The sequence below is a fragment of the Helianthus annuus genome, chromosome 4, assembly GCF_002127325.2.
Source record: "Helianthus annuus cultivar XRQ/B chromosome 4, HanXRQr2.0-SUNRISE, whole genome shotgun sequence".
Classification (NCBI taxonomy): Eukaryota; Viridiplantae; Streptophyta; class Magnoliopsida; order Asterales; family Asteraceae; genus Helianthus; species Helianthus annuus.
The window spans coordinates 82,421,146-82,436,444 of record NC_035436.2 but is presented as its reverse complement, the minus strand read 5'-3'; the positions used below and the strand labels follow the sequence as shown (position 1 = coordinate 82,436,444).

Below are 15,299 nucleotides of genomic sequence, written 5' to 3'. Positions count from 1 at the left end.
TCATATGGGCCGCTTAATCCAACCAATCAGTTAACATCATAGCCGATTACTTTACAATTATGGGCGACACCTCACATAGTGATCAAGTGAACATTAATTGAGCCAATTATCATAGTGGGGCGGTGACCTAACAGCAATCAACACATAATATATTTTTTAAAACCTGACACTTAGTGGCCGACAACAATCAATGATGGGCTTTTATCAATATAATGGGGCGGTTGAACAAATACTTAGGATTGGGCCGTTTGGGCGGTGGTCATAAAAGCGATGTCATAAAAGCGAGTCATGTTAACTTTGTCAGACAAGCGAACCACGTGAAGAATTCCTATGAGCGATCCAGGTAAGGTATAATGAGCGGTCCACACTTTACACTTTTGAGCGGTTCAAAGATGTAACTTTGAGCGGTTCAGAACTGTGTTTCGAGCGGTTCAGATATGACGTCAGCAAACACGAACCGCTTTTAGAGCGAAAATTCAATTTTAACCAAAATTAAGCCGAATTAAGGTCTGAAACTTTCCAGGCTTTGTTAAATCATCATTCCGCACACAATATGTAAATTTGAAGCAATTTTGACCGTAAAAAGTTGCGTTTTTCGAAAAAGAAAGGTGTAGAAGCAGAAAATTGATGAGAAACGAGCTGTATATGCGAGATCTCCTCCTCCTTGGCTCTGATACCAATTGTAGGATCGGACTTCGACCTAAATGAGTCGTTCGGAAGAGCTCAAATCCGTTTCAGCGGCGGAAACAAAGAAACGAACATATACACAGCTTGTTTCACACTTTAATCCTCTCTTATATTGATATTACAACGATTACATTAAGAGGAAATACCGGCAGCACCTCGGTATTAATTCTGAACAACCGTTACAAATGACATGACAAACAAACCTATATATAATAGATGTGAACCGCTCAAAGGACATGTACGTAAAAGCGGTTCAGCAACGTTCATAAAAGCGGTTCCCATGTGACGTTAAAGCGGTTCAGATCATCATGCCTTAAAGGCGGTTCCCATGTTCATAAAAGCGGTTCGAATGATCTACTCTAAAAGTGATGCACCATGTTGACTTTTGACAACACATGAAACTCCTTTCATTGGCCCTTAAATTGGCATCTCCCCATTGGACCTCATGTTGGTCCAATCAACACAAACATGGCATTTAAGCTTTTGCAACTTTAGTTATGTTTTGTCTTTTGCTGTTGATGTTGATCATAGGATTTTTGATGATGTCACATGATGTCATCATTAAGCATGATGACATCATGCTTGACCAGATCCGCATCGCAACCCGAATTCGACATTAGACGTGGTCGACAGATGACTGCACCAACAAATATTGTATTTTGTTTTTCATTTTAAGTCATTTGGCTGGAGCATGGACTCAAGGAAGTCCAATGACTTCTTCACGCATGATCAATATTTATTTAAGCTTAAATAGAGACTATAAATTTAATTGAATGGGTAATAAATAATTTTTAATCGATTAAATGGTCTTAAAGATTGAGAAAACATGAAATTACAAAACGTCAGTTTTTAAAAAATAAAATAGTTTCCATATTCGAGATTAATAAATTATGATTTTTACTTTAATGGAAGCAATTGTTGATAAAATAATTTTTAATCAAAGTTATATAGTTCCTTGTAAAGCTTAAGAAATGTAAATGTGAAGGGCTTATTTTTTTCTATGTCAAAAGGAAACGTATTTGTGAGCAAGTGGAAAATAAAAGTGAAAATGGTAAAAGTGAAAGTATTTATGTAGTGGTAATTTTAGCAATCCTCTTGTTGTTTGACTCATTTTATGGTGTATATATGAGAACAAAGAATAAGATATCTATTGATTTAATATATAATCTAATTAAAGAACTTTTTGACTCTGATAATATTTTAGTAGATTTAGATGTGGTGTTTGTTGAGTCCTGTTCAAAAAATAAAAAAAATCCGTCTTATGAATTCTTATATTATTACTTGGTCATCGTGAGTCATGTATAATATTTGAGCTCTAAGTATTAGTTGTAGTTACTGTTGCGTTTACTTTTCTATTTATATATTGTTAAAAACCGGTTTGCCCGTCGTAAGTTGCGAGTGAACCCACTAGAGGATTGATAAACTAGCATAAAACGAGTACCACATTATATAGCGCACGACAAGAAAGTGTTAACAATGACGCCAAAGAGAGGGAGTAGAACTTTTATGCCCAGGCTATTCACTACATCATCAAAGCAAAGAGAAAGAAGGCTTTATGGTTGTGCTTTTGTTGGCTTGGTGCATTTCGGTTTGTTTACATCCTTTTAAAACTCTTTAAATCCCCATGACCGATTTTGAAGTACCTTAACCGAAAATTTGGATTTTAGTTATGACCCAACAGAACTGAACCTTCTCACGCACACCCTTAGAATTACTAACAAGTGTTGCGTTTTCCGTTGCATCGCGAATTTCGTTTTGATTGTGGCTCAAAACCGAATCGCCCTAAACTCATCAACATAAGTGATATGTTTTCCGCCGCATCGCGCGGGTAAACGACTAGTATATATATATATATATATATATATATATATATATATATATATATATATATTAGTTAAAATAAGAATATTTTAACTTAAATTATTTCCATATAATTACTCGGAATATTGTTAAAAATGATATATTTTTAACTTGTTTTGTCATATGGTTCTCACATATATGTTTTTCAAGTATAGGTATACTTGTATATTATTTTTTATTCTCATATTTGTGTATAATACTTGTATATGCGTATTTTACCAAGTGTTGGTAGTGTATGTCGGTATGTATTTATACGTATAGGAATACGTATTTTCTCGTACTTATTAAGTATTCCATACTTAAATTTATGTATAATTTTCCGGAATACTGTTGTAACATAATTTAAAATTACCAACTTTATATTCTTAAAATATATGTATTTTAAGAGAATTTTATAGAAAAATGTCTATAAATTTTATTTGGTAAAAATATGTATACATCCACATATATCTTAAAAATAATATATTTTTAAGATTAAAGTTAGAAAAGTATATATTTTTAGTTTTCACCAAAATAATATATTTTTGAGTTGTTTATGAAAATATATATTTTCTCCCACTTCAAAAATAATATATTTTATATTTAACAAAATATGATATATTTTATAATGGTTGTAAAAAATCATACTTTGCCGTTTCTTCGGTTTCAAAAATACTGTTTACCAAACTTGTCAAGATACAAACTAAGTTTCCCGAATATATATATAGTCCAAAGTGTCCATCGTCCGAATCGTCCAATATTTGTGTATAAGTTATATATTTATTTTCTTGTGATTTTTGTAATACTTCAAATTATAATTTTTGTATTTTGGTGTGATGTATTATTTTTCAAGTTCCTAATTTTTAGTATAACTAATACAAGCAATATACATGTAGCACATAATTTTTGTGACTTCTAAATATATATTTTCCTAAATATATACTGAGACATTTTTGTTATTGAAAATCAACCTCCAATACTTGTAATTTTTATAACAAAAATTATGGCAACTTTTATATTTAAAACCATGATCAAAATCACTTGTAAACACTTGTTTAAAAATATTGTTCAAAGTGTTGAATGTTTAGAAAAATTTTGCCATAGTTTCCCTTGAAAATGGAGGTTTCCATGCTTATTAGCATATCATTTTCTTTTCCAAAATTCACAAACAATCATCAACAATTATTCTACAACTTACCATATGCCATAACCTACTTTTCTACAAGATGGTATGAACTTGAAGTTTTGTGAAATCTTGTAGTACTTTAACATGATGTTTAACTTGGTATACTAACACTAAAAACATGATTCTTCATTCATAAAACTCATATTTACAAGATTTCAATCTTTACAACTTGTAACACATTTTTACAAAAATTCATCTTCTTGAATTTTTCATGTTCTCCATACATCAAGTGTTCCATTTTACACTTAAAACATGTTTACTTTCTTTCAAAAAAACCAAGTCATGTAAATCATGAGGTAAACTTTGTTTTTCTTGTAACTTTTATGTTTAAAATCTTTCACTTTTACAACCTACATCTTGTAAGAATCATCATTCTTCACAAAATCAAGTTTATATTCAAGTTCATACTTAACATAAAGGATGATCAACATAGATCTTTCAAGATTCATCTTCATACTTGCTAGATCATGTTTTAAATCATCATCTAGCAAGCCTTTATGTGGTGATCTACACCATACATTCAAGAAATCAACAAACAAGTTCATTACATACACTAAACAACTTAGATCTTCATGATTTTGAGCTTTATTCTTATGATCATGTTCTTGTTTTGGTGTGATATTTAGATTCTTAGTTTCTTACATACTTTAACCACTAAAATAAAGCGTAAAAACAAGATCAAGAGGGCTTACTACTAGTATAAAGGCTATGGATGAACAAGATGCAAGATGAAGAAGAAAATAGGTGGTTAATAGCTCCTCAAGATGGTCCTTCAAGTCTCCTTGCTTACAACCTTCTTATGTAGCCTTGATACACCTTAGAGAATGCCTGGATTGCTTGGAAATGAACTAGAAAATGGAGGTGATGGTGGTGGTATGTTGGCCGTAGCTATGGAGGAGAGTTTTGGATTTTATTATGTTCTTTCCAACATAAGTTTATATATTGGTCAATATGCTTGATATCTTCACAACAAACTTAATTTAATATTCAAGAATGGGTGGAATGGTGGGGCCCTTGTAAGCGGCCTATGGGGGGGGGGGGGGGGGGGTTAACTAGTTGAGTTTTAATGGTTAGTTACATAATCTAGTTCAATTTCAAGTGTTATGTTAGGGGTTAAGTGTGTTTAGGGATTTTGATGTATATTATGGTGTTTAGTGTTAACAACTAGTCTTATGATGTTGAAACTATGCTTCTAGTCCAATTTTGGTGTTTCGGGTAATGTCCGGTTATTCGTTCGGTTACCGGTTCGTTAAGGTGCTAAATTGCGCAGTTTAGTGTGTTATGAGATACCTTTTATGATAGTTTTCATTCCCGACACTTTACAAGTTATTCTGGGAAATTAAACCTTATTTCTGCATTGTATTTTGATGTTCAAATGCTGATTTTTGCTGAAGTTTGCAGAATTCTGCATTTAGAGTGTGTTTCGGGCACTTTTTAATGTTTAATCGTCACTCGGAAGGCAGTTTCATAACCCTTACTTTCCTACATAGAATTCTAGTGTAAACTTTGGTTCTGAGCCTCAATCTGTGTCCTAACATGACGTCCGTCTGAGTACTGAACTCCCGTTAGTACAACTAGTTTGTCTGATAAGTGTGCTAGTTTCGTCTGTGCACTAATTGAACTGTTTCGAGTTACATTTAACAATGGTAAGTAGCATGCATCATGTAATGTATTTGTGAGCCCTTTGAAAGTAAATAGAAAATCATTCATATCATAAGTTCAATCATGCACAACCATATATTACAAATTACTGTTCACATTGTACGGAAATTACTTGAAAAAGTGCCAGTTGTCACATGGGCGACTCAAATGAGTTGGGTAATGAATCAAAATAGGGCTGGTTGAATTGAAAGTTAGGCGTCTCAAATGAGTTGTGACAACTTATAGGTATGGCCGTACGGGTAAATCCCTTTAACTTTTATAACTTAAAGTTCCCTGATTTCGTAACTTCTATAAATTTTATAGAAAAGACCTTTTCATCAAGTCGTAAAAGTTCACACTTTAATCATTCATTCATACGTAAGCGGGCCATTTACCGAATTTACTGAATAGGTGCCCATGTCAAGCTCCCTGGTCCTTTCTTGAAAGAACCAAATGTATACGAATTTCACACCTCTTACAATAAGATGATACGGTTCGTATGAACTAGGAGGCGTTTACAATAAGACGATACGGTTTGTGCAAAGATTCTGAAATTTTGAAGATACTTACTGGTTTAATATATAGTTGTAGCATTAAAATGATGGTTGTAGAGGCTTTGTGAGGCTTCAAAGAGTATTAACAAGTAAAAATGTGAAGCGACTAATGGTGACTGCCATGAAGCAGATGCAGCTGTTGGTTAGAGTCCAAACACAAATTCAGTCACGTAGAATCCAAATGTCAAAGAATCAAGCACAAGAACAATCATCATAAGAAGTAAGATATAATTTCTTGGCCTTCTTTCTAAAATACATGGCCTTTTGTTTTAACATAAGATATATTCGCAGTCAAAAAATTTCTAACAAAAACAGCCATTTAATAAGCACCAAAGAGATTACAAACTAGAAAAAAGACGCAAAATTGTCGATCACATTAATTATTTATTAAAAGTCTTTAAGAGATTGACAATTGGTTTGTAGGTCAATCTAATCCAATAATCCAACTATAATGGCCAGTTCAGAATGGCCATTTTTAACCCGAATACGTGTTGAGCCATCATTACCCAGCTCATTCAGTCTGCCATCATGCAACCTTAGTAACTCATATTTATTAATAATTTTTTTTTTGTTAATAGATTTGAATTTGAACGTAGAATATATTTTCATGCAGGCGTATCATGAAAAATCATATTCATAGTGGTGGTATTTCAACCAGTCATGGTTTAAAAAAGCATGCCTGAGGCATGAGGCGTGAGGCGCTAGAGGTGTTTTAATCAGGGGCGGATCTAGGGGTGTTTTGGGGGTTCCCAGGAACCCCCTCGGTTTGGAAAATAATGGAAAAAGTTAGTGAAAACCCTCTATGATTTGAAAAAAATTGGTGAGAATCTATCAAAAGGAACCCGGTGAAAAAAATTGCTGGATCCGCCACTGGTTTTAATAACACTTTTTTGGACTGAGGCACTATTCTACAAGAAGCACTATGAAGCCGTGCTTCAGGCTTGAGGTGCTAAGAAAGCGAGGTGGCGTTCCAGTTCTTGTATGCTATGACGAACTCTAGGCCTGGTTCCATGCCAGGGTTCCCATTAACAAGAATTTGCTAGGTAATGTAGAGTAGAGTAACATTTGTCGTTTAAACAAAAAAGTCTCAAAAGTTAATCATGTTAATAATTTGGTGTAGCTTCTGTAAGTTACATCTTTTGAAAATTTACAATCAGTTAGAATAGAATTTGTGATTTGTTATTTATTCAGTTCGGTTATGCGATAAGTTCTATTGAAAAAATAGGTTCACCTAATCTGGACTACCCAAAACTCTTAGTTAACCCGAACAACACCCTTGCTTGTTTTTTATCAGTTTTTAGGTTATTTTTTGGGACTTTGTTCAAAAAATACACTAATGTATAATGAACGTTGTAGTAGTTAAAAACTAACCCCACCATAATGTATAATGAACGTTGTAGCAGTTAAAAACTAACCCCGTCATGAAATGCGGTGCTTATACACATACACACAACTTATATATGACTTATTTATCGTTTTAAGGTTTGCTTTATATTCTCGTCTGTATTGTCGACTTCGCTGCAACGTGCGGGCTCCCCACTAATAATACAATTAACAACTTCATTTTCATAGAAAAACTTCTACTTATAATATAGCTTTTATCATATAACTGGCTTATCATCTCTTCATCTAATGTAACTATATATTTTGTTACTTTCGGGATTCTGATATTTTGCTGACCCGATATTCTATATTTTTATGGAAGCTTCATTATTAATTTTTTTTTATAGAACCTTCATTGTTAAAGAAAAAAAAACAAAGAAAAACTAATCAAACTATACATCTCACTTTACATAGAATAAGAAAATTTCATCCACAAAATACCTATCAAACAAAAATTATATGAATATATCTCAATTCTCAAGTGAGTTTCTATTTATAAACTAGAAAACAAGTTAAACCTCATACAATTACCAATTTGTTTGTAACAATTTAATTTATGAATCGATTTAGACCGTTTAAAATCTACAATAGAATAATGACCCCTTCTTAATATTTTAGCAATTCCACCAAACCCTATAAATACGTTCCGTCAACGGTGTCACCTTTCCGCCACACCACATCCCCACGACGCCACAACCACCACCACCACCACCGTCGTAAACCGTTGTGACCGTGGATGTCGGTGTTAAAACCGTACAATTTTCCCTCATTTCCTATCTAGGTATATCGCCGGATTTATCGAACAAGAACTTAATACATCAATCAATCAATAATGATAACAATAATCGATGAATCATCGTTAATTGATTTGAATTTGATTTTCAGGTTTCGAATCAAATGATCTGTTATCGGAGAAACGATCGGAAGAATGCCGTCATTTGCCGTAACTCCGAGAAGCTCTGCTTATTTCTCTGCTCTCACACAAGAGATCGATAAAAAGCTTCAAAAGGTTTGTGTATATTGTTTCAATTTGAATTGTTAGTGATGATTTGTTTGAATAAATAGGCCTTAGGTTTTGATCGGTTTATTTGAATTTGAATTTGAATTTGAATTTGTGAATTTTGTTTAGGCGATTGCTTCACCGAATCAGAGACGCGATTTGTTACAAGCGTTGTTTGCTGATATAGCTTTGGAAGTTGATGATCGAGCTAGAGGTAATTAAGATGTTTTGATGATGATTTATTACGAATTTGCCACGGATTTAAAACCCTAGAATTGGTATAGGATCTTAAAATTTGGGGAAATGATGTTTAGAACATGAACAAGTTATAGAACACTGAATGCAAATTTGTCAGGAAACCGAGTATTGGAATATATGGATGCGTATATGGAAGTTGGAAGTTCGGTTTGAAATTTACCTTTTTGTAGGCGATGATCTATGGTGTTGAAAATGGACTAGAATGGTAAAAATCTGAGTCGTTTTCTTATGATGCTGTTAGGGATTGGTGATCGAATGAATTTATAAATTTATAAATAGTTATGCTTTTAAACGTGTGGATCCTGTTAGATACTGAACTTCACATGTGTTACTGCTATGTTGTTAGATATGTAGGGGAAAGAAAAGGACATAAGAAGACGCTTTAAATGGCACGTGGTCATATGATTTTGTTTTTGGAACTACGTTGTCTAGGGACTCGGGAAGTATATAACTGTTTTATTACTGAGTTAGAATTTAGAAATGGCATGGTGGTTATCCTGCTGTATAGAACAGTGGCCTTACATTGAATGCAAGGTTAGAATTTGTAGTGTATGTGTATCGGATAGATTCCAAACATAAGCTCATCTGAATGTGGCTTTATAATAACTGTTTCCTTGCCAAACTTCTTTTATGTGACCATAGTTGTCAATAGCAGCTATAGCGCACTACGTAGCGTGGAGCCCATATGGCGCTATAGGCTTTATAGCAACAAATAGCGACCTTTTCTGTTATTTTTTAATTGTTTTATAATTATAAATAGCCATTAGTTTTTTTTATGATTGAAAAAAGAAGCGTATTGAGATGAAATATACATGTAAAAATAGCATATATTAATAAAATATAATAGCTTGTCGCTATTGTCAACTATTCGCTATTGACGACTATATACGTGACGCCTTCTAACAGCTTTATTTATCAGTTACCTATAAATTCTATATTTACTATGTTAACAAAATGTTTTCAATCAGCCATAAGAGGTAAATTAGTGCCAGTCATTATTGAGGGTGCAAAACGCCAACAATTATATTATCTTATTTTATTTTTCACCAAGGTTTTTTGGACTTGGAACAGACATAATTCTTGGCAGAGAAGATGCAGCTTCTGATTCATTAATAGAAGTAAAGATTCCCATATGCTTTTACGATGTTCTTGCTGATCATTTTTCCTTGGAACCTGAACATGGGAAACCGATTCTTGTTTTGATTGTTCAACTCTGGAGCCAGCCGTTCGCTTCTCATATTTTTGCCCTTCTTTTTCACAAATGGGTATGTAACTTTTGTTAAGCTACAGTCAGCATCGGAAAAATCAGGACTAATCAGCTACTAGCCGCTAATTGGTCGGCCACTAATTAATTTTTATGTAATCAGTCAATTAATTGCTGGTCAGCCGGAAATAGACGATTCCGGCCAGATTCCGGCCAAAACCTGTAAATTCTGGCGACTAATCCTGTGTACTTAAAAAATGGGTTGAGAAGGGGTTAAAACCTGTATACATAGAAAGATTACATATAGAAATGTTTGTGTGTGTGTATAAACTGAAAATTACATATAAAATCCCAATCCGATTAATCGCGTATCCCAACGGCCGATTAGCGTCTACCAATTTTTACAACCATGGCTATAGGTTTCCTTGAGTTATGATCATCCTTCATCTGACCTCTGTACCTGATCGTTTAAAGCTTATTTCAACAATTTATAGATATTAAGAATTAGAAGAAAAAAGTTTTGATCTTGGATACATCTATCTTGCAGCTATTTGAAGTTGAACTTGATAATTCAGATGTCCTCCTTCGTTACTCATCAGCTCTTGTGCAAGGTGCCACAAACGTCTTCTGGTATGGGCTTTTTCATCAAATCCTGTTCAGTTTACCTATTGCATCTTGTTAATTACATTAATCCAGAAACATATGGATCGGATAATGCATGTTTAACTCTGATACATTCCAAATGTCGTTTATAGGATTGATATTCAGACAAACACGACACACTTCCAGAGTCTTTTCTTGGTGCGAGGACTTCTAGTTTGTACCATTAATATTTTATTATGGCTTTACAAGATCTATTGAGTGACGCTCTCTCTTAATTGTTTGTAGTACCTTTTCGATGATGTGGCATTGATGCCTATGAGGTTGAAGAAAATCCCTTTGCAGACACAACGAGATCTATTTCTTCTTCTTTCAAGATTCATATTCCTTTATAATCAAGGTACTGAATAACGAGGCGAATAGTTTAAGTTTATTTCACTGCATAGTGCAATAAAAGCATGCGTCAAAATGTATGGTTTGTCTGTTTTACAGTTGACAAGATCGAAAGCTTTTTAAAGAACTTTCCGGAATTCCCGAATGCTTTCTTAATTGGTGGTCCCGCAGACATGTTTGTTATTGAACTAACTGATCAGGTAGAATCCAAGAAATTGCCTTTGTTCGTGAATTTATTCTGCTTAATGAAGTGAAATGTTTAACACGTGTCAAATACTGCTCTTTGGCCAGCTTCAAAAACTGAAAGTGGAACCAGTGCTGTTACATTATCTCTCCCACATTAAAGTTCTCCAAGGTAAGTAATCGTTGTTTTCTGGTGTTTAATGACTTTGTATATATAGGTAGCAACTTCAACCCCCTCACTTAGAAGTGGGTCGATTTGGGCCGTGTTTTGTTTCAAACGGGTCAAACAAAAATAGCAAAAGTGCATTTTTAATGGACACTAACAATTAATTAGTATTGTAGGAATACTATTTCTGTGATCATAATCGATGTATTAACTTTATATATAAGTTGAAAAATGGCAAAAAGTGTTGGGTCAATCCAGCCCAGCTCGTTTTGACCCGTTATCATATATACAAAGATAACGAATGCAACATGGTTGACTTTTAGGTCTGGAACTGAGAATGACTACAAGCACTAGACTTAAAACATGCTTGTACAGCTTCACTTCTCCCGGTGGTCCAATGTATCCAACAAGAGCTGTTCGTCATGCGGCCTGGGATGCGCTGGATTTTCTTTTCCCTGTGAGTAATTTATCTAAAGTTTACTGTATCTGAATCATTAATCTTGTTAGGATCAAGTTATTTTCTTTTTACAAAGATTACTATATTGTTGTGACTAGAGGTGCCAATTTCAATTCATTTGCTAATCAACGGGCCATAAAAAGGTTCAGTTAGAAAGGAAATGCACCAACTTGTGCCATGTGTGTTTACAAATTTTAGATTATTATTTTAACGAGTAAATTACATGGACAGTCTGTGTGCTGAGTCCAAATAACACATTTGGTCCTCATCTTTTGAGAAATTATCTGTTTGGTCCCAACTGTTACTCACCCATACCTTTTGGTCCCTACAATGGATGTGGGTTAAATTTTTATGTTAGGATCATGTAAAAATACATTTTCACTCTTATCATTCGAACTTTTAAAAATATATATATAAATATAAAACAAATACCCCTTGATCATTGTCCCCAATCCTTTCTTCTTCTCTGCATTGCCACCGGACCTCCGCCATTTACCTCATGTAAATATACCTTGTAATAATATAGTTTATGTAATCATATTAATTATTAAACAAATATATTGTATATAAAAGTTGAAATAGATTATTAAATAAATAAGTAGTCTGCAGGTGACAATATTCTAACGTGTGACTAGGCTTGTAAAAGAACCGAACGAACACGGACATATAATCGAACAGTTTTTTTGTTCATGTTCATTCATTAAGAAAATGGTCATGTTCGTGTTTGTTTATGTTCGTACTTTTAAACCCTAAATGAACAGTTTACGAACGTAAACGAACATAAACAAACAAACAAACAAACTTAAATGAACATAATTTAACAAACATAAAACAACACAAATTAACATAACTCAACAAACATAAGCGAACACAAATGAACATAAAATAGCTTTTTTATATAAGTTAGTGATTAATTATGGCGTGTTCCATTAGAAAGCTAATTTTTACTATTAAAACGCCCAATTACTAATTAGTTAGTTTATATGTGGTTAGAAAACGCCTTTTATGCTCATAATTATATAAATATAACTACTTATGTATTTATTAAAATGTAACATAAACGAACAAACATAATGTAAATAAACGAACATAAATGAACAAGTCAACAAACACAAACGGACGTTCACGGACATTAATGAACAAACAAAACGTGTGTTCATGTTCGTTCATTTATTTAAATAAACGAACCGAACAAGTTCACGAACATTTCATGAATGTTTGGCTTACCTATGACCGAACCTGCCCGTTTTGCCATATATCTCTAGTTATATGTTTATATTTAAATGATTGTAGACGGGTTGTAACGACATAATTATTTTGCTTTTTGGTCAGGTGGGGCGATATCCTCGACATATCATTAGTCTATTTTTCCGGCTAATGTATCCATGGTACTGGCCATCTTCATGCTGGAACTTTGTCTTGTCATGTATACAAGCTATACTATACTCAATCTTGAGTCGCATATTTCCTAGCTTTAAGTCAAGGAACCCGAAACAGTCTTAGCCATGGCTAACCGAATTACTCTTCGTGGCTCCATGTAGCCGGGCTAGCTCGTATTTTGTGGTAATTCTTTTTCCAAAAATGAGAAGGGTTTATGTACATGCTTTAATTTGAATATTATCCTGTATTTTTGTTCAGTATACTTTTAGAAGTTTCCATGGTTAACAAAGTATATACATTATCTGTTCGTTTGTTTGTTATAATCTCATATTTGTAAGTGTTAAATTATTGTTTAAGCTAGAATCATGACAATATTTAAATGTTTATTGGACATTGTTGATTTATTTACTTATCTTTTTTTATAGGATATGAGGTTCAAACTTATACTGATGTCGATATATTGTTTAGCGAATAGGTGTAGATCACGTGTAGGATCCATTCATGCGCGTAATCTTGTATAATATCGCATTCTTGAGTTTGCGACGACAGCATCATAAGATCTTGATATGATCGAATCTTCCTTGTCTTCACTTAGATTCCAGGAGTGGGGTCGTGGAGAGGGGAGGGCAAGCCCCTCCACGCCACCTACACTACCCTTCCAATCTTGTCTTGTCTTGGGCAACGCCCCTCCCAAAAGTGGGAATCTCCACGGACGTGGGGCGCTTCATCCACTTGACTTTTTAGCCTCTTTGCCCTTGCCCCCCTTGCCTTTCACCACCCCTTCCCTTTTGTGATGTGGTGCTTGCCCACCACTCCGTGTAGTCTTAGAGGTGAAATGGACTAACCGACTAAATGACCATAAGCATAAATTTCGTAACATTGTCAACTTCGACACCTTAAAATCAAATCCTTGTAGACTTTGTTTAATGATCTATCACACAACAGTTGCTGACGAAACAAAAGTGTAAGACTTGTAAGTTGTAACATATGTTTTACATAAAAGAACACTGACGAAAACCAAAATAATCCAACATACAATTTTGATCGTGAAAACTAGACCAGACCGTTGACCAAAGTAATTGGCTTCCGTGATGACATGACAAAAAGAGGATTGAAGCCAAATCAAACTCTACGGTTGATGTGGTTTGATTTGAACCACTGTTTTTTTTTTATGAAACAACCAAGAGGATTAAAGCCAAATCAAACTCTACGGTTGATGTGGTTCGATTTGAACCACTGTTTTTTTTATGAAACAACCAATGTAAGAATGTTTGTGTCGTACTTCTTGATGTTCAAATCTGTTTTGTGGTATTTCCTTCTCGATTTTGTCTATCATTGGTGACTCATACTGTGACGATGTTCTACTTTGTATGATATAGCTTGTCCAAGGTGCTCTCAACCCCATATTGTGAATCATCTCCTCGTGACACGAATCTACTTCAACATATTATATGCATATATAGTTTACTTAACAGTTAACACATTTACTATACTTAGAATGACAAAGCTTCTGTTACTTTTGCGTTTGTAACACGCATGTGTGGAGTTGAGACAAATAACAAATTGATCGATCCATAATTGTTGCCTCCTTCAAGATCAACTTGTATAGATAATGATCACAAAAGGAATTATGTTTGATCTCTTTGTGATTGTTGGACAACATTGGATTTAAATACTTGAATTTTGATTTTGATTATACATCGTTGAGTTCTCCATTCTTGTATTTACGGAAGGATGGTATTATTCTGAGTTTTTTCTTCTCATTTTTTAAATATGAGAGGTTTCAAATCAATGCACGACCTTCCATAATCAACCAAACTAATCCCCTTGTGATTTATATATACTTATTCTGTTTACTTTAACCAAATGGTTTCGTGGTGTAGTTGGTTATCACGTCAGTCTAACACACTGAAGGTCTCCGGTTCGAACCCGGGCGAAGCCATATTTTTCTATTTTTTTTGTTTAAACTACTAATTTTGCTTGATTCTAAATCCGCTTTGAGTTGGGTTCGGCAGCGGCCAGCGAGGTACTTCAACTTTGTTCTTTGTCATCTTTCAAACTTGACTGCTAGAACACTGAGCTTTTTAACTCCAAAAATCAACTTACCTTTTTATATATGTGTCCTACTGTAACACAAACAAGACCAATAAAATATTCAATCTCAGACCATACGTAGTTGTTGGGGTGAATGATGCCCTACCCTAGGGCGTTTTACGCCATGTGGCAGCCCAGTCAGCAATGGGGCATTATTGGGCGTTTTTACAAAAGGGGTGTAGTGGGGATGTGGAGTATTATGTTAAATGAAATGTAATATAATTAAATAAAACAAAAACCATCAAAAAAAATCTTATTGGATAAAGAATTGGAA

The 15,299-nt window shown here is 34.0% G+C and overlaps 1 protein-coding gene, 1 long non-coding RNA gene and 1 other non-coding gene across 3 annotated transcripts; all 3 read left to right on the top strand.

Moving 5' to 3' along the window:
* Positions 1 to 5,794: 5,794 nt before the first annotated feature.
* LOC110934657 lies at positions 5,795 to 6,543 on the top strand. The gene is made up of 3 exons (XR_002588526.2): positions 5,795 to 5,886; positions 5,967 to 6,127; positions 6,521 to 6,543. It is a non-coding gene; the product is annotated as an uncharacterized LOC110934657 (long non-coding RNA).
* Positions 6,544 to 7,886: 1,343 nt separating this feature from the next.
* LOC110936433 lies at positions 7,887 to 13,279 on the top strand. The gene is made up of 11 exons (XM_022178825.2): positions 7,887 to 8,071; positions 8,176 to 8,299; positions 8,420 to 8,504; positions 9,620 to 9,813; positions 10,300 to 10,382; positions 10,508 to 10,553; positions 10,641 to 10,752; positions 10,845 to 10,945; positions 11,037 to 11,100; positions 11,418 to 11,551; positions 12,884 to 13,279. The coding sequence occupies exons 2-11, from the start codon at positions 8,219 to 8,221 to the stop codon at positions 13,052 to 13,054; spliced, it is 1,071 nt and encodes a 356-aa protein (XP_022034517.1). The 5' UTR covers positions 7,887 to 8,071; positions 8,176 to 8,218; the 3' UTR covers positions 13,055 to 13,279.
* A 1,520-nt stretch (positions 13,280 to 14,799) lies between these two features.
* TRNAV-AAC lies at positions 14,800 to 14,873 on the top strand. Its single transcript has one exon. It is a non-coding gene; the product is annotated as a tRNA-Val (tRNA).
* The last annotated feature ends 426 nt before the right edge of the window (positions 14,874 to 15,299 follow it).

Excerpts from the sequence above, each read along its gene's own strand:
- LOC110936433 (XM_022178825.2), top strand. The coding sequence starts at position 8,219 with ATGCCGTCATTTGCCGTAACTCCGAGAAGCTCTGCTTATTTCTCTGCT. Across the intron at positions 8,300-8,419 it reads TCGATAAAAAGCTTCAAAAG|GCGATTGCTTCACCGAATCA; the intron begins GTTTGTGTATAT and ends AATTTTGTTTAG. Across the intron at positions 10,946-11,036 it reads TTATTGAACTAACTGATCAG|CTTCAAAAACTGAAAGTGGA; the intron begins GTAGAATCCAAG and ends CTCTTTGGCCAG.